The sequence below is a fragment of the Megalops cyprinoides genome, chromosome 12 (genome assembly GCF_013368585.1).
Source record: "Megalops cyprinoides isolate fMegCyp1 chromosome 12, fMegCyp1.pri, whole genome shotgun sequence".
Taxonomy (NCBI): Eukaryota; Metazoa; Chordata; class Actinopteri; order Elopiformes; family Megalopidae; genus Megalops; species Megalops cyprinoides.
Genome location: NC_050594.1, coordinates 10,496,721 through 10,518,678, shown reverse-complemented (window position 1 = coordinate 10,518,678; position 21,958 = coordinate 10,496,721). Strand labels below are relative to the sequence as shown.

The 21,958-nt window shown below is 43.3% G+C and overlaps 1 protein-coding gene across 4 annotated transcripts in view; it reads left to right on the top strand.

Annotated features, from left to right (window-relative positions):
* The first annotated feature begins 7,472 nt into the window (after positions 1 to 7,472).
* LOC118787326 (AT-rich interactive domain-containing protein 1B-like) overlaps positions 7,473 to 21,958 on the top strand; it is a 148,765-nt gene continuing 134,279 nt past the window's right edge. For all 4 annotated transcript variants that reach the window (XM_036542848.1, XM_036542846.1, XM_036542847.1 and 1 more), the window contains exon 1: positions 7,473 to 9,002. In XM_036542848.1, the coding sequence (XP_036398741.1) occupies positions 7,719 to 9,002 (1,284 nt within the window). In that variant the 5' untranslated portion in view covers positions 7,473 to 7,718. The remainder of the gene's footprint in view (positions 9,003 to 21,958) is intronic.

Here is a 21,958-nt window from a genome sequence, read left to right as displayed (position 1 = left end):
AATGCTGTTAATCACGCACCTTGGTCTGACCATTCACTGATATTTTATTTAACTGGCTCAGTCTTTTGTTAAGTTAAAAAAAAATGAATTCAAGGTAAAATCAGCTGTATAAGTAGTGATCCTGTACATATATACGTATGTGATATATATGATAGATGATCAGTATAGATTCATTTCTTTTGCTTATTGCGTTTTAATTCTCAATGTAGAAGTCAGCGTAGTCATTTGAAGTATGTGCATTCATTACATTAAGCTTTGTTATACTGCAAGCTCAAGGGATGTCATGGTAATAACACCAAAGGGCTTCCGGAAAGTTCTCTCTGTTATTTTTTTTTTTTTTTACATCAAAGGGGTTTAGTGAAATTCTGCGCAGACAGTTGAAAGTGGGCGCGCTGTGGATCTTGTAAACGCCAGTCTTTGAGTTCTGCCTCTCAAGGGACTCTCCACGCACACTCATCTGTGGAAAAAAAAAAGACTTTCCTCTGAAGATGAGGATCAATGGCAGCCATCAGGACGTGACTGCGGTGCACAGTCAATGAAGGAGGCAGGTGAGCGTGTCTTTTCTCATGCGCAGACACACTCCCGTGGCGTGTTTCCAGCATGCATGTGTGTGCATGCATGTGTGTGCATGGTATTGGTGGTGGTGGTGGTGGGGGGTCCGTATTGTGAGGCTGTTTGCTGAATTCACAGCACGTCTGCATTTGGTGCGACGTGTTCGCTGTGAGGATATTTGTTTCTTTGCCCACATTCTATATAATATGTAGAGATATGTTTTATTAATTCATCCATTATTTATTTTGTTTTATGGCTATATCCGTGCTGTTTTTCTCTGCGTGACTCTTCCCCCGGGGGTCCAGGGCTCTGAACGCCCTGTTTGCGAGTGCGCAATCCCCCGCAGACTGGCTTGTTGCTGCATCTCGGGCTTGTCCTTGCTGACTGATCAATGCTAATGCTGTTATTTACCCAACCCTGAAATTAAAAGGCTGTGGATCAATCTGACGCCTTTCACTGGCGAGGTGTGTGCCAGCCCACGAGGCTGAATTTACTTGTGTTCGGAGACAGAGCTACCTTCCATCCCAAAACGCAGCCTTTACTCTTCCTGTGTGATGACCCCCCCTACCCCCCCCCCCCCACCCCGTTCCTTAGCTGTGTATTGATGTGGAACAGGACTGCAATATCGTAGCAGTGTGGAAATGGGGCTGTAGCGTTGTGTTGTTGTATCGGTGTAGAACAGGACTGTAGTGTTGTATTGGTGTTGAGCAGGGCTGTCGTGTTGTATTGGTGTTGAGCACGGCTGTCATGTTGTATTGGTATTGAGCAGGGCTGTCATGTTGTATTGGTATTGAGCAGGGCTGTCGTGTTGTATTGGTGTTGAGCACGGCTGTCATGTTGTATTGGTATTGAGCAGGGCTGTCGTGTTGTATTGGTGTTGAGCAGGGCTGTCGTGTTGTAGTGGTGTTGAGCAGGGCTGTCGTGTTGTATTGGTGTTGAGCAGGGCTGTCGTGTTGTAGTGGTGTTGAGCAGGGCTGTCGTGTTGTATTGGTGTAGAACAGGACTGTAGTGTTGTATCGGTGTAGAACAGGACTGTAGTGTTGTATTGGTGTAGAACAGGACTGTAGTGTTGTATTGGTGTTGAGCAGGGCTGTCGTGTTGTATTGGTGTTGAGCACGGCTGTCATGTTGTATTGGTGTTGAGCAGGGCTGTCGTGTTGTAGTGGTGTTGAGCAGGGCTGTCGTGTTGTATTGGTGTTGAGCAGGGCTGTCGTGTTGTATCGGTGTTGAGCAGGGCTGTCGTGTTGTATTGGTGTAGAACAGGACTGTAGTGTTGTATCGGTGTAGAACAGGACTGTAGTGTTGTATGGGTGTAGAACAGGACTGTAGTGTTGTATGGGTGTAGAACAGGACTGTAGTGTTGTATTGGTGTAGAACAGGACTGTAGTGTTGTATTGGTGTAGAACAGGACTGAAGTGTTGTATTGGTGTTGAGCAGGGCTGTAGTGTTGTAGTGGTGTAGAACAGGACTGTAGTGTTGTATTGGTGTAGAACAGGACTGCAGTGTTGTATTGGTGTTGAGCAGGGCTGTCGTGTTGTAGTGGTGTTGAGCAGGGCTGTCGTGTTGTATCGGTGTAGAACAGGACTGTCATGTTGTATTGGTGTAGAACAGGACTGTAGTGTTGTAGTGGTGTTGAGCAGGGCTGTCGTGTTGTAGTGGTGTAGAATAGGGCTGTAGTGTTGTAGTGGTGTTGAGCAGGGCTGTCGTGTTGTATTGGTGTTGAGCAGGGCTGTAGTGTTGTATTGGTGTTGAGCAGGGCTGTCGTGTTGTATTGGTGTAGAATAGGGCTGCAGTGTTGTAGTGATGTGGAACAGGGCTGCAAAGGAATAGGGCTGTAGGGTGACCCAGTTTCTGCACTTGGCCAGGCTTCTGTTACTAGCACTGGGGGATCCCTGCAGATTTTCCCTCTGGAGAGCAGACAGAGGCTCCTGTCAGACAGGAACTGTAGCATGTCCGTCCCCCGAGACACACATACACACACACACACACTCTCACATACTCTCACACACGCGCGCACACACACACACACACACACACACACACTCTCTTTCTCTCTCTCTCTCCAGATCTGCAGTACAGTCCATTCCCCTTTTCCTTGTTTTTAGTTAAATTGCTGTTTCAATCTTGCTGCATCAGGAGGCCCTCAAAGTCATAAATTAAACATAAATGCAAATAGGGTGCGACATTGTTCTTCTCTTTCGGAGACAGAGCTATTTTTGAGGATTAATTTAGGAACAGCAGGGTATGTTAATGAGCAGTGTGTAAATTAAAACCAACTCGCTACCTTGACGCCGCGGAAAGAGGAATGTCCATGCATTCAGGCAACAGCATGAACAACGTGTTTCCAAACTCACCCACATCCTCTCTGATTGTCCATAAACCCTAATTACAGCTGCATGTCTTGTCCTTCAGGCCGTACCTCAGAAAGACAGCAGTTGTCCAGACCATGGAAGGGTACTGCATGTATGAAGACAGCCGTGATGTTTTTTAACATATCAGTATTACTCAGCAGAACCCACATATAAATCTGAGCTCTTCCCCAAGTTTCCCCTTGTCTCATCACCAGGCAGCTCCTTCAAGTCCACTACTGCAGGTACCAGCATGCATTTGAACTCAACACTTCAACAGTGCTCCTCAAAATGGTGAACATTTATCAGATTACTGTGGAGAAAAGGACTAAAAATTTTTCTATTCCTTGCTACGCAGTCATATTTTAAGTGAGGAATATTGAGGTCTGTGTCTTTGAATACCTTTACTTTTTTCATCAATTGTTCAGGTTAATCATTAATATGAGACTGCATGTATGAAAAATATGTCAAAGGGGTTATGTTTGATATTGTGGCTTTGGTATTTCATTTTCAATGTATCACAATTGCATACACATCAAATATACTTCATATGGAAGCTTTATAGTATGTAGAGCATATTGTGCATTGCATCTTGGTCCCTCCCTGCTATGGTAAGCGCAAGGACAACAGCACAATAAGTAGGGCCAAGGTGGTACTAGTGACCCTGGAACAGTCTGAACTAGATCTGTGACAGAGATACACCTGTGACAGCGCTGGCCAGGTTTTGGCGGGCTTAGATGTCCTGTCTGCCTTGCGTTCCTTGCGCAAAAGTCTTCACGGAATTACATGAGCGCGGCGCTGAGGTCACCTCCAGGTCACCTCCCCAGGTGTGTTCTGTGAGATGTCCCATATTTAAACAGGGATTGCTGTGTTCTAGCAAAGTGTTGTTTGCATTTAGATTTGACATTTTGCATTTTGAACACAGCCCCAATAACTAGTTTTGACCTATGAACAAAACTTAAAAAAAAAAACTTTAGTGGTATCAAGAAGAACATAATAGCTTGTTCTTTTGTATTTCATAAAACAAGAAGGGAAATATTACGTACTACATGTGCATTCCCTTGAAATAAACAGGGCGTGATTACACAGGATTTTTTAACAAAGAAGGGTTATTATCGGAAATGAGGTTCATCACAAATTTCTCCGGAGGATAAGCTCTGTTGAATATAAACATCTTGTTTTTCAACAAGTTCTGTGTAATTTCCATTTCAGTCATTACTGCGTGTAGACAGCAGCGAACGCTGGGATGTTTTACTGCTGATAGAAGTGGCCTCAGAGATTTCGCTGTGTGACAGGGGTCCTTGAGCAGAGATTTCTCCTCAGGCATCTGCAGCAGACGCCCTGATGCTGAGCGTGAGACAGGCCCCGGAACATGAAGCAGAAGCCCCATTCTGGAGGAGCCACAGCCCTTTGGTGTGTGCCTCATAGAAACAAATCTTCAGCCTTCAGCCACAGGCTTAACAATGGATACATGCTACCCTTCTAGAATTAACCAAAAAAAAAACAGATTTCAGGTTCATCTGCATATTTGGAAAAAAATAAAATTAATTTCATGGACACACACACACACACACACACACACACACACACACACACACACACACACACACACACACACACACACCACAGGTTATTTTTAACATCAAAGAAAAAACAAACCCCGTTCTTAAAAAAACAGGGTTTCAAAATAAAACTGAAGAGGGGAGAATTGTATATTATTGGCACCCTTTAAAATGGACCAGAGGTGACATGAAATACAATACAATAATTGTAATACTACAATTAATATGGGTGCTACTGAGACCATAGCATACACTTGCAGCTTCCCAATTAAAAAACGAATTTTTAGCACATCCACTTTGCTGGCTTGACTTGGATTTGGCTGCCATTGTTCGGTCTGTGGAAAAAAAAATAAGAACTGGATAAAAAAATGTGAACGTCTCATGGTGACAGCGCGCTGTGTTTTGCTGGTTTAGCGGCCCTTGAGAACTCATACTCAGCTTGTACTTCTCTGTCTCTCCAGCAGGGGGCGTTTACACCATTCGTGAAGACTTCGGACCACGATGACGATGATGCTGCTGATCACGACAACTAACGACCTAGGAGGGATGGTTTTCACTGTAAGCATTTGTTGGATCATCCAGGTTGATTTTCATGAAGTTTCAGATGTCATTGTAGTTTTTACCAGTCTACTCTCTGTTTGTTGAAATAACATAGCCTACCCTTCTTTTTCAGTGCCATACATTTTTAAGAAAGATGGGCCACAAAGACGTGAAAATGCGTATGAATCCCTGACCTATGATGTTAGGAAAAGTAATAGTAACATTTTTTACGCAATGCTTAGGCAGAGTTCAGAATCAAGCGTATGGGGTGTGCACAGCCGTGTGATCCTTTTTGTGGAAGGATCATCAAGTATGTATCATCTTTGAGTAACAAAGATGATACTTAGTTAATATCTAATCTACATCATACAACAATGCACTATAATGGTACTGTACATTTTACTCTAACTGTAAGTGTCTTCCGCTCTCTTCCTTAGGTATGTGAAGGAGGTATACCTCAAAAGACTTTTATCTGAAACACAACTAGAGCAGATTTGAGACTAGAATAGCCTACATATTTGGGCTAATAAGAAATATTGACATCGTTAATATTGTTTTATTTTATTCGGTGCTCCCTCTGCCGATTGGACTTGACACTACCCAGAGTGTGCATCTCCAGCTGAAGCGCAACGGTGCCCGTTTGTCGTCTAGATCAAAAGCCTGCCCCGTGCTCATGAAATATTCCGCAGCCAGGGCTGGCGACTCGACCGCAACTGAAAATTCACGGAACTTGTCTTATTCGCATTTTGTGAATAAAATATTTTTTTGTTACGGAGTGCTGGGGAAAGAATAAAGAAGCGGGAACAAAAGGAGAGAGCTATCTTTTTACACCAGAATGACGTCATAGATTTTACCGTGCATTTGCTGTAGTCCCTGTCCATGTATTTACAGAAAACAGAGAAAGGACGAAGCGTTGCTGTTTCTTACTTTTGGAATAAACATAATTTACCGAGTAAGTTCGGAATACTTATGCCAATGTGAATTATGTGTCTTTTCTGCAAATGGTCTCTTTAAGCACCCAACTGAGGGGTGTAGGCGGAACAGCGAATAGGCAGCGAGCGCATAAAATGCTTTAAACTAGCAAAGATGATCATTATAAAACAGCTATGAAGAACGCCTTGGTCAATGAAGTGCACCATTCTACTCGCATTTAAATCGTGAAATTTTGAAAAGTCTTGTTTGCACAGTACTGTCTGCTCAAGTTCAGAAAATGTTAATGTTGCTACTGAGTACTTATTTTGTCTATCTCCAGATTAAGGCAGAGATCCTGTGATTGCGTGTGATTCTGTCTGACTCGCGCGGAGCTGCAGAGAGCTGGACAGCCTCGGGGGGAGGCGACAACCAAATCCCGGCACAGATTACCGGAATCTGATGGTGGAGCAAAACACGGTTTACCACAATTCTTACCATACAAGAATATAACATGGAACCATAACATAACGCAAGTGTTATAAAAATGTAACGTTTAACCAAGTATGAAAATCATCCCAAATATATGTTAATAATGCCATACATTGTTTATTAATGTGTAATAATTGTGACTTCTTGGCTTTCTACGGTGTTATACTAAACTCCTGAAGGATGTGATTAACATTTTTTCTGCTTATGTTATTTGCATACAATAAGCTTGGAGATGATGGGGCATGACTATAGAAAGTCCTTGCGTGAATCAAAAGCTATAGTCACTACAATATACTATCAAAAACAGGCGTGTTTATCTTAGCCCATTAATTTGACTGTCCATTTATATGTGTATTAACATATAATTGACTTACATAAATTTATGTATTTAACTGATGAAATTAGTTTCATGTCTCTTTGTCGATTTGTTGTTACTCTTGTTGTTATGGCATCTAATTATCTTTTGCCAATATTAAAAAATAAAATGTTTAAAATATCTACAATTATGTGTGACCTACAGCATTGTTAAAATCAAGGTAATTGCATTTCACAAATAACCCCAAACACAGTTTTCAAAATCTCTATGTAATTCAACACTCTTTAATACCCCACTAAAATGAAAAATGAAAGAGCAGCCTTTAACGCAGTTGGATAATGGTTCTATCGATGCATAATTTAGAATCAATTCAATATATTGCAATATATTGGAATATTTAGGCTACTAAATGTCACTTCTAAATATATGTGGTCTCAAATTATTTCTAAATACATACGATCTGTGTTGAGACCATTGTTAATTGATATGGGGGTATTTCCTCAATGATCTGAAACAGACAGTAAAATTATGTTATAAGAATGTTATCGGCAATTTACAGATTTTTACAGTACAATCGAATTTACTTATCTCTACCGACACGGGGTTCCATTTGAAAATCCAGTCCGCGTTTTTCATGTGGTTCGCGCGAGAGAGGTGGATAATAGCTGTTGGAGCTCGCTCTCTCTCATGCCATGCTGGGCCACAGAGGCTCCGGGAGACATGCATCTACCCATATCCGGGTTAGGGAGGAAAGGAGAAAAGTTTCATTTAAACCTGGACAAAAACTTTCGACATGAAATCACTCTGACGTTACTGGAATAGCTGTCAGCGAGTCGTTTCTCTTCCGATTGCCATCTAAATTTAACGAATACTGGCATTCGTTTTTTTGTTTTCATTAAAGCTATTTTCCTCGTTCTGTTTTTTTTTCTCCCTTTCTCGTTTTGTCAGCAAGCTAGCTAGCTAGCGCACCAGGGTTGCTGCTTGAAATGCTGAAGTGATCATGGCCGCGCAAGTGGCATCTGCTCCGGCGACTTCTAATAATAAAAACACGAATTTACCTAGTAGTTTGAGTCAAGAATTAAACTCTGGAAGATCGGGAGGAGGGGCGGCACAGGGAGCGATGCTGGGAGCTGGAGATGGGACTAGCGCTATGAATAATGTAGACCACCATCGCCATAATGAGATGACCATGGCCAATGCAACTTGTGCGTCTTCGGCTACCAACAATTCTGATCCACGGGAAAATGACAGTGGAAATAACTCCTCGTCAGTGACCTCTTCGAATTCCGCCGCTACTTCGAGCATGGAGACGGGTTTGATAGCGAATCATAAACTGAAAAATGTTGGTGGTGATCCCCCTCCTCCTCACCATCACACTCCGCCACAGCAACAACCGCAGCAGCAACAATTTAATCAATTTCAACAGCACCATCAACGGCAGACTCAGAACAACATCAACAACAGTCAAACACCGGCGCAGGGCGAGAGTGAGAACCGGACACATGGACTGAAGGAGAATATTCTGGGAAACCAGGTCGAACCGCAGCAAATGCTGAATAAAAGTGACGAGACTCATCCTTGCAAATCGGGGGACCAGATTGGTAGCAGGTACGAGCACGCCAGCTTGGGACCAACGAACAACATCGGCCACCAGCCCCAAAGTACAGGTGGCAACAGCACTGTCTCTGAGTTTAATAATTATTATGGCAACGCTAGAGGAGGGCCCTGCTTTGATCAACATGGCGGACAACAAAGCCCTGGAATGGGGATAATGCATTCTTCGGCTCCCAGTAGTATGGATCCAGTACAAAACTCCCACGAAGGTTACCACAACAGTCAGTACAACCACTTCCCTAACTACCGATCGGGCTACGGCGGCGCGGGCTACGGCGCAATGAGCTCCTCGCGACAGGGGAGTAACATGTTGATGGGCCCTGGCAGTAGCAGCGCTCCGAGCCATGGTAAAGCCGCTATGGCTGCTGCCCCCGCTCCTGCCTCTAATGTCGGGGGGTTTCAGCGATTTCCAGGGCAGAGTCAGCACCCCTCTGGGGCAACCCCGACTCTGAACCAGCTGCTGACTTCCCCCAGTCCGATGATGCGCAGTTATGGCAGTGGCTACCAAGATTTCAACAGTCCCGCGGCGCAGCAGCAGCAAGCGGGCATGGGTTTGGGAAAAGACATAAGTTCTCAATATGGGTCTACAGCTCATGGTTGGGGTGGACAACAAAGAAATCACCCTGCTATGAGTCCCGGAAACAGTGGACAAGGAATCGGCAGACCCCAGGTAAATAACACCGATTCTTTGAAGGATAGATGGCTTGTGACTTCGAATGTCTAGTTATCATTTGTGTACAAGGATCAGGTGTCTGACGCTGTGCTGAGCGCACAGTTTCTGAGGACCTGGCTATCAACATCGTTTTTTCCCCCTCAACTTTCGTTGCTCGTTGCGGGGTATTCCTTTTACGTTTGTTGTTGGCAAACACGATGATAAATGTGTAATCCAAGTGACCGTATGCACGCTTGAAAATATTTATCGAAGGTGGAGTTGCTATAGCGTTGATTCATTTCTGTTCAAGGTGACTTGTCTGATAAACAAAACAAGCCTGTCACTACAGTCAGATACTTCAAATTATGTCCATGTGCATTTTCCTTTTTTGAGTAGTTATTTTATTTTGCGTAAAGATGCCACTCGTCTTCAAAATCATGGAATATTCTCGCACGTCTTTGCAGTAAATTGAAGTAATAAAAATATGACGTGATGAATATTCATAAGTAGCTATATTTTATATTTTTCTTTATAGAATGCATGCGCTTTTGCTTTTAACCAAATTGCGTTCTTCTGTATGCCTTTGATCAGGTCGGCGTTTAGTTCCAATTTAGCGACCAAGCTATTTAAAAATAAATGCAAAAACAATTAGCAGACCTAGAGGTTCTCGGTCTTGCCGACGTGATTGAGGACACGTTGTAGAAACGCGCTGGCAAAGCGTTGTCACTGTCTGCGCGCAAGTGTACCACATCTCTGGATCAAAGAAATGCGAGAGGCGATTTTGAGAAATCAATATTTTGGTAGAGTTCCTAAAAAACGGTACTGATGGATATCGAAATTTTGTACGTCTTCCGAACGCTGCTTTACCAGCGCCGGGTGCACGGCATATGTGTCGCGCAAGCAGGCGGACAGCGCTGGGGAAGTCACTCGCAGCGCCTTTTCAAGGTTTTGGAGTTTGAATTGTGGAGGTAAACTGGCAGTAATGGTCTCTAGACAGCTGCCTCCGAGGTGACATCAAATCTGCCACGTGATTGGCTCTCGCCCTCCCCATTGGGCACTTTGCGCCGGTGATGTAAATAGAAGCGCTGAACCTCGACAACTGCTGCACTTGAAACCGGCCTACACGCCGGCTGAGAGGAGGTGTGTCCTCTCAAAACACGGAGCACTTATTTTTTTCCCCAGGCATGCACAAAAAGAATTGTAAGTGTGATTTGAAACCATATTGTTTTTGTCTGACCCACACCAAAAGTAACAAATAAAAAACATTAGTTCTGTGCATGCATCTTTTCAGAGCTTTAATGGGAATAAAGGCGTTTACATACAGAAACTGTATACCGTTTAATGTGGTTCAAGCGATGGATTTTAATTTTTCTCTTACACCTAAGGACTAGAGCAAGTATACACAGTTTGTCATGTTTACCAGCATTACTAAAACGTGTGGTTTAGCCGATATATTCTTTCTTGCTGAATAGTCAGTAACATACAAGCCATAACATAACATAGGATATATATATGTAAAAAATCATATAGATTGTAAATATATATCCGTGATTTATTATCAGTTCTTTACATTTTTATTTCAGATGTCAAAATTCTGATCATTCAAAATACTTTTATTAGATTTTAAGTTACAAGATAATCACATATCTTGTATTTTATATTGTATTTTTACTTTCTGTTCTTCATCATTAAGATTTCTTGCATGTTCAGTAGGGCTATATTTTTTTTCTTCCTGAGCAATCATGAATGTTTCTCATTTTCTCAAATCTGTTATCCTTTAAAATCGGGCCGTGACATCCTTATCTTCATCTTGAGCTATTTTGAACGCGGGGAATTGCGTGTCCTCGATAAAAATGTTGGAATTCCTCAACCCAAAATTTGTGTGTAGCATGCCGTTGACATAACAAGGCGTTAAATGTATTTCCCTAAGTTTTGTATATGATCCATTTACCTGCAGGGTCATGTTATTCAACTCAATTTACCATTGTACTAACAAGAAATCTGAGAGTGCCGTTGATAGACACATTTAGGGAAAAAATGAACTACATAGCTAGATAGCTGGCTGGAGTTATGACTGTGCTTACAGCTAGCCAGCTAATTGTTCACTTTTTGTACACATTGCTATGCGGAGAGTTACTGTAACTGTAATTCTATGTCAACAAATTCAGCTGAACCAATCTCTACTTTAATATTATTTGTTTGAATCTGTTAGCACTGTGCTTGCCTGTCCATCATGAAAGCAGTGAAACAGAACACATACTCCTGGGTGCTGGAGTGAGAGCATGTTCTGTTTATTTCTGGTTCTCTTGTTTCTTCCAGATTGGTCTGTGGAAGGCTATGGAGCTGAACTGTGTCAGACTTAAAGCAAGGCAGATTTTAAATTGCAAGGTTTGGGGTCATCATTTGACTCATGATTTGCAGTGCCGTCCCATCTCTTTTCATCCCCCGACTGGCTTTTGGCTGCATTTTGAGCATTAGGATTACGGAATAACTGAATTTGTTTTTGTTTGATGGCAATATAATATTCTATGATAAAATAGTAATTTTATGTAATGTTATCACAATTAAAATGGTAAATACTATTTTTGTATTAGTCTTGCGTTCCATCTTGACAGCAAGTTGCCAACTGTTTTGAGATTAGTCGTACTACACAGTGGAGAGGGACAGAGTGTGCTCTGTGGAATTTAAAATGAAAAGTATGCAAGCCGGTCACGTTTGACATCTAAATCATTTCTCCATCCAAAAAAAAAGATAGATAACCACCACAAAAAGTTACAGTGAATATGAATTTGCAGGCAACAGGAAACAATGTACATCAGCATAGGTCTACCTAAATGATAACACATAGTCTTTAGAGGAAAGAACCGAAACCATGTAACAGAAGTGTAGTTGTAATGCATAAATATTGCCTCTCCTCTCTGATGGTATAAATGTGTCCTCCCATCCTTCACAAGAATTCAGACGTACAATACGCATTGACATTACTGTAGATGTTGGTTGTATTGCTCAGGCGCACTGATTAATATCAAGTATTTTGAGGTATTGTAATTTGTCTGAAAAAATTATGCAGCCAAGTGAAATGAATTTCATATGCCGGCGTTCCACCGTAAAACCTGCACAGAGTAAGCATTTGTGACATTTTGAAATGTTCTCTTAAACAAATAGACTTGCGGCCATATTTTTAGCAGTTAATTTTGTGAGGGCAGATATTTTATCCTTTTAATTTAAGGCTGTCTGTCATAATTTCCTTGGCTGGGGCTGTGCTCCTCCACACGGAACAGAGGGATGGGGGCCTGTTCATTCAAGGACTGCGAAATTAGAGTGGATGCGTACAAAATGACACAAAAACAGAACATTCCCTATTTTCCAGTTAGGCTGCCTTTTGGTGGACCTCCAAGAGAAAAAAAAAATATTTATTGTAACTCTGATCTGACCCCCATGTTTTTGAGTGGTACCGCTGTTACTCATTTGAGAATCCCGGCTTAGTGAAGGCGGAGAGCAAGACCAGGTGACCTATTTTCTTCTCAAAAACTCGACAGGTCATTTTATTCCCCTCTTTGTGTGCCTTTTTTTTGCTCGATTTGTCCAGTGGCAGTCATTCGGTTCAAATTTAGAAAACGCAGAGGAGAGTGTGCTGTTAGTCGATGCCTTGCCGCGGATTTGTTTGTGGCAGAAGTCTGTACATAGCGCCGTTGATTCCTCAGGGGAGAGTTGTTTTGAGCATGTCCAGCACTGTGGTGTTTCCAGTGCGGGCCATAGTGGGTATTCATTGGCTTTGTCTGGGTGTATCCGCAGCGGATGGGGTTCATGTGCATAAATGCCCTCCCCAACACGCGCACCTGTTGGAATTTTCTCCTGTTGAATCTGTTTCCCTTTCCTTCCACCCCTCAGCCAGAGTTCTCTCTTCAGACAGGCAGTCATGCTCAGTCACCAGTGAGGTGATACGAAGGGACATGGCCCCCCCCCCACCCCTGTGTCTGTCTCTCCTTTTCTCTCTGTTACGCTCTCCTACTCTGTCTTCTATCTGCCCTCTCTCGCTCTCTGCCATTCTTTCTCTCTCTCTGTCTCTTCTGCTGTGTCCCTAAGTGATTGTTTCTGTCTGTCTGTCTGTCTGTCTGCCTGACTGTCTGATGCAGGAAAGTGAATGGGCGTCCGTATGTTTCCATGAACGCGTTTCTCTCCCGTTGAAATGCCGTTGTTCGGGCTTTTTTTAATTTCCGCAGCTCACACGACCGAGGGAAACACCCAGTGGTACTAATGCAATCTCACAATAAGAACGTTAATAATTGCCCCAGTGGATCCAGTCAGAGCACCAGTGTAATACCCTGCACGGGGAGTCAGAGACAGTTTCAGGTTCGATGGTGTTTATTTCACAAAGCCATCCAGGGACCAGATTATAACGGAGTTTATTGTGCACAGTTGCATTGTGGCCATTGTATGGCTGTAAAAGACCATAGCATTGGCTGGCAGATTGGGGCTACTCATGCTTCTTGGAATTTCTTTTAGGGATTCTTGAGTTAACCTGCGAGGTAGGTTTGATTTATTTTGTGGTGAGTATTTTTATTAAAATCTATTAATTATCTTTTTTTTTTTGCTATGCTAATTCTGGAATGAAGTTAAAGGGACAATACGTACTCATTTAGACCCTGTGTTTACACCTTAGAGTGTGTCTTCAGACTGTTTACGCTAAGAGATTGTTCTATTGCAGTCGGTTTTTTTATGAGATGTTCTGGCACGGGTGCATGGGTCACTGGTAGATGGAACTGGACGGAGTCACTGTACGCTATAAAAAAAGATTTGGAATATGCTGGACTGTGGTTTGACGACCATTCTTGAGTTTTCCAGCTCTCCGACCATAGTTCGGCTGAGAGGATGAGTGTATGGCTATGACTGTGGTGTTTGCCAAGCTGCGCATGTCCGTCCCATTAGTGGGTGGAGCCGGGATCACGAGCTCCCAAAGCTTCCTACTCTGGTGGAGTAGGAGTCACCAAGCGACGTGACAGAAACGAACGCTAGCTGGGCAGTGTCATAGTGGGGAGTCATGTGACTGCAGCCAGGGTGGGGTGGAAGATACTGACCTTATTGGAATGGGACTTCATGATTTATTTTTTTTTTAAGCGAGTGATAATTGGTTGTTGGTGTGGAAGCCTGTTAGCATGGCCTGTCCTGGCAGAGTACCATGGACGTGCATCTGGTGACAGTGTAGCAGCTCGATGATTGGATGTAGAGGTGGAGCTTTATTTCTGCATGTGGTCTGTAGGTCCATCCACTGATAACATTTGGCTGAGTGGGCCACCTTGGTTGTTTGGCAGGGAAATGGCCAATTAGAATGCTAGCGTCCATCTTTCATGATAACGGGCTGGTGGTGTTTGTAGCAAAGTAGTTGTCAGCTGTTTTGTTTCCCCCAAGACTGCCTGTGGTTGTGTTGAAATGTAGCTGAATTCTAAACTGCCGTAAAATCAACCTGTCAGAATGTGCAAGGAGCTTATAATGAGCCTGCTAATAAAATAATTGTAGCTTTTTGTTGAAATTTGTCAGATGTATATTGGAGAGAAATGCTGCAGAAAGAAAACATTTTAGATAAAGTAATGAGTTGAGTGTGTGTTCTTGTGCTTGTGTGTTTTTTGGATATTGATATTTAAAAGGTTTTGTTGCTGTAACTTCATTTTGGCATGTTTGACCAGTTTTGGTAAAAGAGAGAGGATTTGCCCTGATGTTGATGACCTGCTGCTTGTGGTTTGTTGCATTCAACATCAATGTAGACATTTTGGGGGAGACACCATAGAAAGGAACAGTGATGTATCGTGCTGGGTGGATCACTACACTGTTAAACCCCGCTGTCATTAAGAGGGTACCTCTGTAGAGAGAGAGATGGTACCAAAATTTTTACCAAAAAGTTACCAAAATCTGCAGTGCTCTGATGAAGATTCAGGCTACCGCTCAATGTTGGCAGTGGCTTTGTTTGGGAAGGCAGAGGTTTTCTGTGGTGCGAACTCAGCTTACCAATGGTTTTCATTTGAGATAGTTAGGGTGTGTCTGTCCATGGAGATATTTAAAGGCCAGATTTCAAGCTTTGGGATGGGGAAAAGATGTCAATGTTGCATGGACCTGCCTTAAAATGGGGGGAATTTCTCAAGTGTGGAAATGTGCCTTTTTATTTAAACATGATGGGATTTCTCCATCTTTCATTCTCCACAATATGACAAAAAGCAGTTGATTATTTTTTGACTGTGTTAACCCCTTCATTCCTGCCCTCTCTCCTCCTCTCTTCCCCCTCTCTCCCTCCATTCTATAATCTGCATATTCTATTCTGTAACTTTGACTCTGTACATATTCTATTCTATATTCTATCATATTCATATTCTAACTCTCTCCCTAACTCTCCCTCCCTCCGTTCTCTCTGCCCCCCCCCCACACGCCTCCGTCACTCTTTTGCCTGGAGCTATCTCGTTTCAGCGGCAGCGTGTGTCGGGCTTAGCGCCAGGGTGGAGCGGCCCTCCCTGGTCTCACCTCTGTGGCAAAGGATAAGTGACCTTCACATATGGAAATTAGCCACGTGCTCGGCCTGAATGGGCGGAAGAGGGGGATTCCTTTCACTCGCTCTCTGGCTCCCCCGGGCATTCGCAAGACCTGGCCTCTCTCTCTCCCTCTCTCTCTCTCTCTCTCTCTTCGGAGGGACACGGAGCAGAGCAGCGGACACGACGCTCCCTTTAGGAGCCCCAGCTCGACCAGCGGTGTCTCTGGGGTAGGAGACGAAAGGGCAGCACTAGATGTTTGTTTACGGATTGTTGTTGTCTGGATCTCTGAAATATTTATTCCTGGTGAATTTTATTATAGCGCCGAGTCTGCGTTGTCTCTCTGGTCGCACAGAGGGAGCAGTGTAGCTGATATGCTGCTACTTACTTGAGTGGCGCTGCTGTCCTGACGACCAGCACGTTCTGCCGTCTCTTCCCCCGTTTTGTGGCCACTCCCAGAATTTTGGAGAGGGTTGACCTAGATTCTCCTCAAATCATCTGCCGTTTGCAGTCTGGATTTGAATGTTCCAGCCATTGCGTTTAGACTTGCAAGTACTCCGGAGGTTTGGTGTAGATAAGAATTGTTTTCAAAGGAGAAAATGGAGATGGTTCCCATTGTTTAGGTGAAAATAATTAATATCACCGCTAAGCTTGCATCTAATTAGTTTTTCTCCTTGTGTTGCAGAACAGGCTGCATAATGTGGACTGCTCTGATTTCAAACACTAAGTCTCCAACCTGCTATCTGCAGCATCCTCCACTTCAAAACATTCCTCTCCTCTGGTTTTTTTCTGCTACTTAGGTCTGCCACAGTGTCCACAGCTTTGTAGTAAATGGAAGCTGTAATAACCAGACCCTGCTACTGTTGAAATGCTGGCTTCTGTGGACATGGAGCCTCTGTGTGTCACGGGATCCGTGCAGCTCAAACCCCCTAATTATGTAACTGACTAAACTGCCGGCCTTAATTAGTTAAAGTGACCGTGTGCCGAGGTGTCCAGTCATGATTTAGAGAGACCAATAAAACCAGCGTCTAGAGTGGAGTTTACGGTGGCTCTTAAGGTCTGGAACCCGCCACCCCTGGCTTAAAGGGGTGTCATTTAGTTTAATTAAACCTGCAATTAAGTAATTAAGGTCTCAGCTGGGACAGAGTTCACAAAACGCTGAAAACTGGAGGAAACGACATCGGATGCAACATGCCTGGCTGATGCGTTTATGGCCATTACACAAAAAGGCCCCTGGAACAAGTGTCGTAAAAAACGCGTTGTAAATAGTGGTAGTGTGTTTGCTGTGACTTGTCTTTCTTAGTCAATGTTTGAAATTCTGAAAGTCCTACTTGGGGATTTGGAGTTTTAACGCGCTGGCAGCACATTGGTGCTTAGTTGCTTTAAGCTGCGTCGTTCTCAGTCGTCTCATGCCCCACTCACGGTGCATTGTTTCCTGTTTATCTGTATGTGTGTGCGGTCGCTGTAGATTTTAGTGACACAGCATCTCCTAACGAGGGATTAAAGTGGTGACATAAATTTACCAGGATTTGTAATGGAGATAGTGGCATTCCATCTGTTGTGTGAAAACTGTCTATTTACATTAGTGTTGGTTTTATTGAAAAATACTGAAAATATTTTTACTAATAAGAGGCTGTAAGAGTAGGGAAAGCCTATAGAGCTGTAGAGAAATATATATATATAGAGAAATCTGTATTCATAGAGCTGTATATACATATTTCTATATTTCTTAATTTTCCACATCAAGTTTGCATGAGTACCATGTCATGGCCTCATCCTGTTGATGTAATTGCATGCTGCACCACCACCTGACATTCTAACTCACACTTTAATGTTCTACCACATAGCCTGACATTCTAACGCAACCTTAACATTATATCAGACAGCCTAATATTCTACCACATTCTGCAACATTATACCACACTATTCCAATATGTTGTTGTATATAGACTCCAATAGATATGGGTAATTGTGGGGTTTACGGCACAGCATGTCTTTAGAAAGCACACCATAAGACTGAATCTTTTTTTCTCCACAGACAGAGCTATATACATTATACATTACTGAACAACGGTCATAAGTAATCATTTCTTCAAAAAAATAAATACATAAACATGCACTTGTGTCAGGTGTATTAATACTGTAAAAAATTCTTACATTTATACATTTAAAATGCGCTCGCACATGAAGGGTAGTATCTATACTGAGCATAGAGACATGTAAGCGTGACAGGTGGGGAATAGCAGGACATGGAGTGCTGACAGGCTCAGTCTTTGGACAGGTGTCTGTTTAGCTACAGGGTGAGTGAAACAGTTTTATTTTGCTGCTTTCTCTGGCTCTTGTTGTGCTTCTTCACACTCCATGGCCCCTCTGTTGTATGTAAATTATCATTTTCTATGGCTAGAGACTCACCTTATGGTTTTAAGGGGCCATGAGTTCAGGCTCTAAAGGTTCTGCGTAAATCTACTTAGAATTTTTATATCAATATCAATATTTAATCAATATTGTGTCAATGTGATGGGTTTATTGACAGTTCTGTGAATCAGTTGAGGTGATCTGCTTTTTATTATTAATGACTGGAGAGTGAGGCTTCACAAATCCTAAAATGGATTGCAACACCATGTGTCATCAGTCAGTGAATTCCATCAATTATAGCTTTTTGCTGTGGAGAGCAAAGTCTCTCCACAAGGCCTCATACAAACTAGTTTCAAACGTGTGGCAGCTCCACCCATTTGTGGGGTTGTTGAAACTTTGCTCTCCAACACTCTCTGGTGTGTGGTAGTGGCGGTGTGCTGAGCTGATAGCTGTCGGCTGTGGGGGAGAGCGAGTGAGGCCCTGTCTCCATTCACCCATCCACACTGAGGATAGTGCATGTAACACTGAGAAGGAGGGCGGAGCACGCTTTGTCTTTTTGATGAACATCCAGGCAGCGCTGGAGGATAAACATGCAAAGGTTACTATAATGTCAACTGTATGTCAGCGGGGGTTTTGTTTGCGGTTTTGTAGATCACATTACCATAATCGATAACTTTGGTAGCGGGAGTGTTCAGCGGTCCCGCGGAACATTTAAGACATGCTTTGGTTTTCAAAGCGCTTCGGTGTCTCTGTGTGGATTTCAAATCGAAGTGTCGGAGGTGATGAGGCCCACGAAAAGCGCTAAATTCATCTTATCCTCTTTTTTGCACTGAATCTGACGCAGTACCATGTCTCGTCGGAATATCGTCTGATTCCGTTGCAGCTTTAAAAAGATAAATAAATGTCTGCCGCTGTTCTGGCTTTTTCTGTTATTGTTGGGTTTGCAGCTTCATATTTTAAGCAAGTTCGGTGGCTATAGAAAAAAGTTACGTTGCAGTTGCATACGCGTGAAGTAACCTTTTCTTGAATTTGTTGATCACAGTTAGGCAGAGCAGGGTGTTGGAAGAGCCCCGCCAGTGTGCCCGCCACGCTAGAGGATGCAGGTGCTGGTTATTTTATACCTGTCACAACTGGAATTCATCTTGCCGCGTGTCAGACGCTCTGTGCACAAGGCTGGAAAATGCTAAAAGGTGACGGCCGTAGGTGAGACCGTGCATCAGATTTGCACGGATGGCTGGTTTTGGGTCAGTGAGACCGGGGCGCGTGGTTTAAGAGACAAACCCACACGGTGGCTGGGTCTGCTGATTTGTCAGTTTCTCGCTGCGCAGCACAGACCTGTCATCGTCCTTATTGTTATTGCAATCGTGTCAGTTGGCTGCCGCTTCTGTTCTCAGCATCCATGTCTATGACTTTCAGTCATTTATTACTAAAAAAAGAAAGGAAAAAACAGCTTTTAATTAGACCAGGCCGGAAAATAATTAGTCCATTTAGAGGTAATTGAGTGCTCTGGTGTCAGGAAGACCTGAACCAATCCCCCCTGTCTTGAGTTGCAGATTGAAGGTCTCCATATAGAGGTCGTCTGGGTGGGGTGATGGGGTTTGAGAGTGATGGGGTTAGCAGCTGCTTGTCTCGTGACCTTTCACCCGGTGTCACTCCTCTGTCACCGCTGTTATGTGATATGCGGGCTTGTTAGAGGGAGAAAAATAAAACGGATGCTGTTTTTTTTTTCCCCAAACGTCCAACGGGTTCTACCATCTTAATGAGCATGTCAGAGAACGAGTTTAATTCTGGAGATGGTCTATATCTGCACCTCTGTGTAAAGTATGTTTTTTGGTTTTTTTTGCTGTAATGCGGACTGAGTTGACTTGAATCCAGAATGTATTTATGTGCTTGTGACCTTTTAATGTAGGTTAGTAGGGTCAGTCAGATTATATTTCTTATTTCAATAATTCATCTGTAAAGCTGAAGGCATTGCACTCCTCCGGGCATTGCCCATGGAGTGTAATGAAGCCGTCTGCCAGGCCAGAAATAGTAATAAAAAGGATACAAGCTTTAGTGGACAAGATTTTGACAGCAGTGAACATGAGGAAAAAAATGGATGCGCCTGTCTTCCTTGTGCCGTTTTAAAGTGAGCATTAATTTCGGGGAATAACGGGACATTTTAGATAGGTTTGTAAACTGAAATGTATCGTGAGAAACAGCTACATTTCATGTAATCTAAATTGGGAAATGAACTGATGTTTAAATATAGATGTACTCCGTGAAAATGATCAAAGAGCATCCCTGCATAAATATGCATTTTTGTATTTTTACAGACACGTTTTTATTGGATATTTATTTAAATAATGCTGCCTTCTCTACTGAATTTTGACGAAACAAAGACGACTGCATTTACTTACAGTGGTGATCTTGTGTTTACAGCGGTCTCGTTTCTACGCCCACCTATTGCATTGTTTAGCTTTTTGACGTCTTGGCGCTGACTAAACAACAGGCCCAGTGCTTCAGAATCCATTATGCATAATAGCCTGTCCACGTGTCATTTTTCCCCTGCGCGTTATGACACTTATTTTATGACTGCTTGCATATCAAATATTTAAATAAACACAATAAGGGTTGGTCGGGTGCCGGAGGGGGGGGGGAATTCGTCTTGAGCGTTGCGCGGGGAAAGAGGGATGTGTCGCTTGCCTCCGTTTCCCGCTCACGCCTCGCAGCCGCCGCTGCAGACGCATCCGTCAGCATCCCTCCGCAGGCAGGCGCCGTAACCCCGAGTGACTCGCGAAAAAAAAAAAACGAAAAGAACGGGAAAGTTAACAAAGGGAGGAGAGCTGATTTATTTGTATTTCCTCGAGAGCGTGCAACAATGTCCTCCGCCTGAGCAGAGCCATCTTCGGCGGGCGTTGGTGGGAGGCCCATTACTGTCTAGAAATAATTAATTGCGAAGTCTACGGTTCTAAAGAGTATTGTAATTGAAACCTAAATTAAGCCAGGGAAAGAGGACACGTCCTGTTTTTACTATGAGGTTGCTCCCGTTCTGGCTGTGAAAATGCGGTTGTCGGAATGCCGTGCAAATGAAATGAATATTGAAAAACGTCTATTTATAATTTATATTTGTTTTTTATATTCGAAGGCTGTGATATGACTACTGATATATGATTAATGTATTTAGGTAGTTGTTTCCAATTTTAAAAATTCTTTGTATTTAGAATAAAAGTGATATGATGTAGTAAATTTAGATGAGGGCATGGTTTCAGTCGCATATTATTAATGAATTCGTACAGTTTTCGTGCAGATTTTTGTAAAAAGCATTTTAAACTGCCCTCTTTGTATTGCAGGGGGGGTTATAGCTGTAGGCTATAGGTTGGTTGTTACGAGGTGAAAACGATTTACCCTGTTATAACCTGGTTTTGTCAGCTCAGTGGACAACTGTAACTATATAATTTCCTTTTCAGTGCAGCCCGAAGTGTTCTTTCTCTCTCTCACGTTGGTGACCCTGATCACCTCCCATCCTGCCGCATTGTACCACAGCCCGAAATGTGTTTTTCCTCGTGAGTCCTCTATATGAGTATCATTGGCAGAGTGAATATGAAACCGACCAATGTGCCTTCGTTAGACTCACTGTGCACAAATGCCACAAACAAGACTTTGGGTTTAACGCGAGAAAAGAAAGAGAAAAACTCTTCCTCCAAAGTGCACGTAATAAAGCCGCTTCTCCTCGGACTTCACTGAGCGGAAGAGCGCTTAAAGTGCGTTCCGGTTTAAGGTCAGCTGGCGAGCGCGCTGCGTGTTGCGCGCTTTGATCTGCGCTCAGACTGGCGCAGAGTGTCGTGTCCTGGCTGGGGCTGCGCCGCGCGTCACACCTCCTGGAGGCTCCGTCTTCAGTGACGGGTGCCGATTGCGACAGATGTCCTCTAGCTCGCGTAGTTCACTGCGGCGGAGCGAGAGCGTCTGATTCTTTGCACGGTGGCGTCTGGCTGCCTGTGCAGACGGTCCATGGCCAGAGAGATTCCTGGTAGCTATGCAGTAACGCATCTATAGGTAGTTCAATATAATACATATTTCATCGCACCATAGTTTGAGTCAGTTGAAATATTTGTGTGCTGTTTT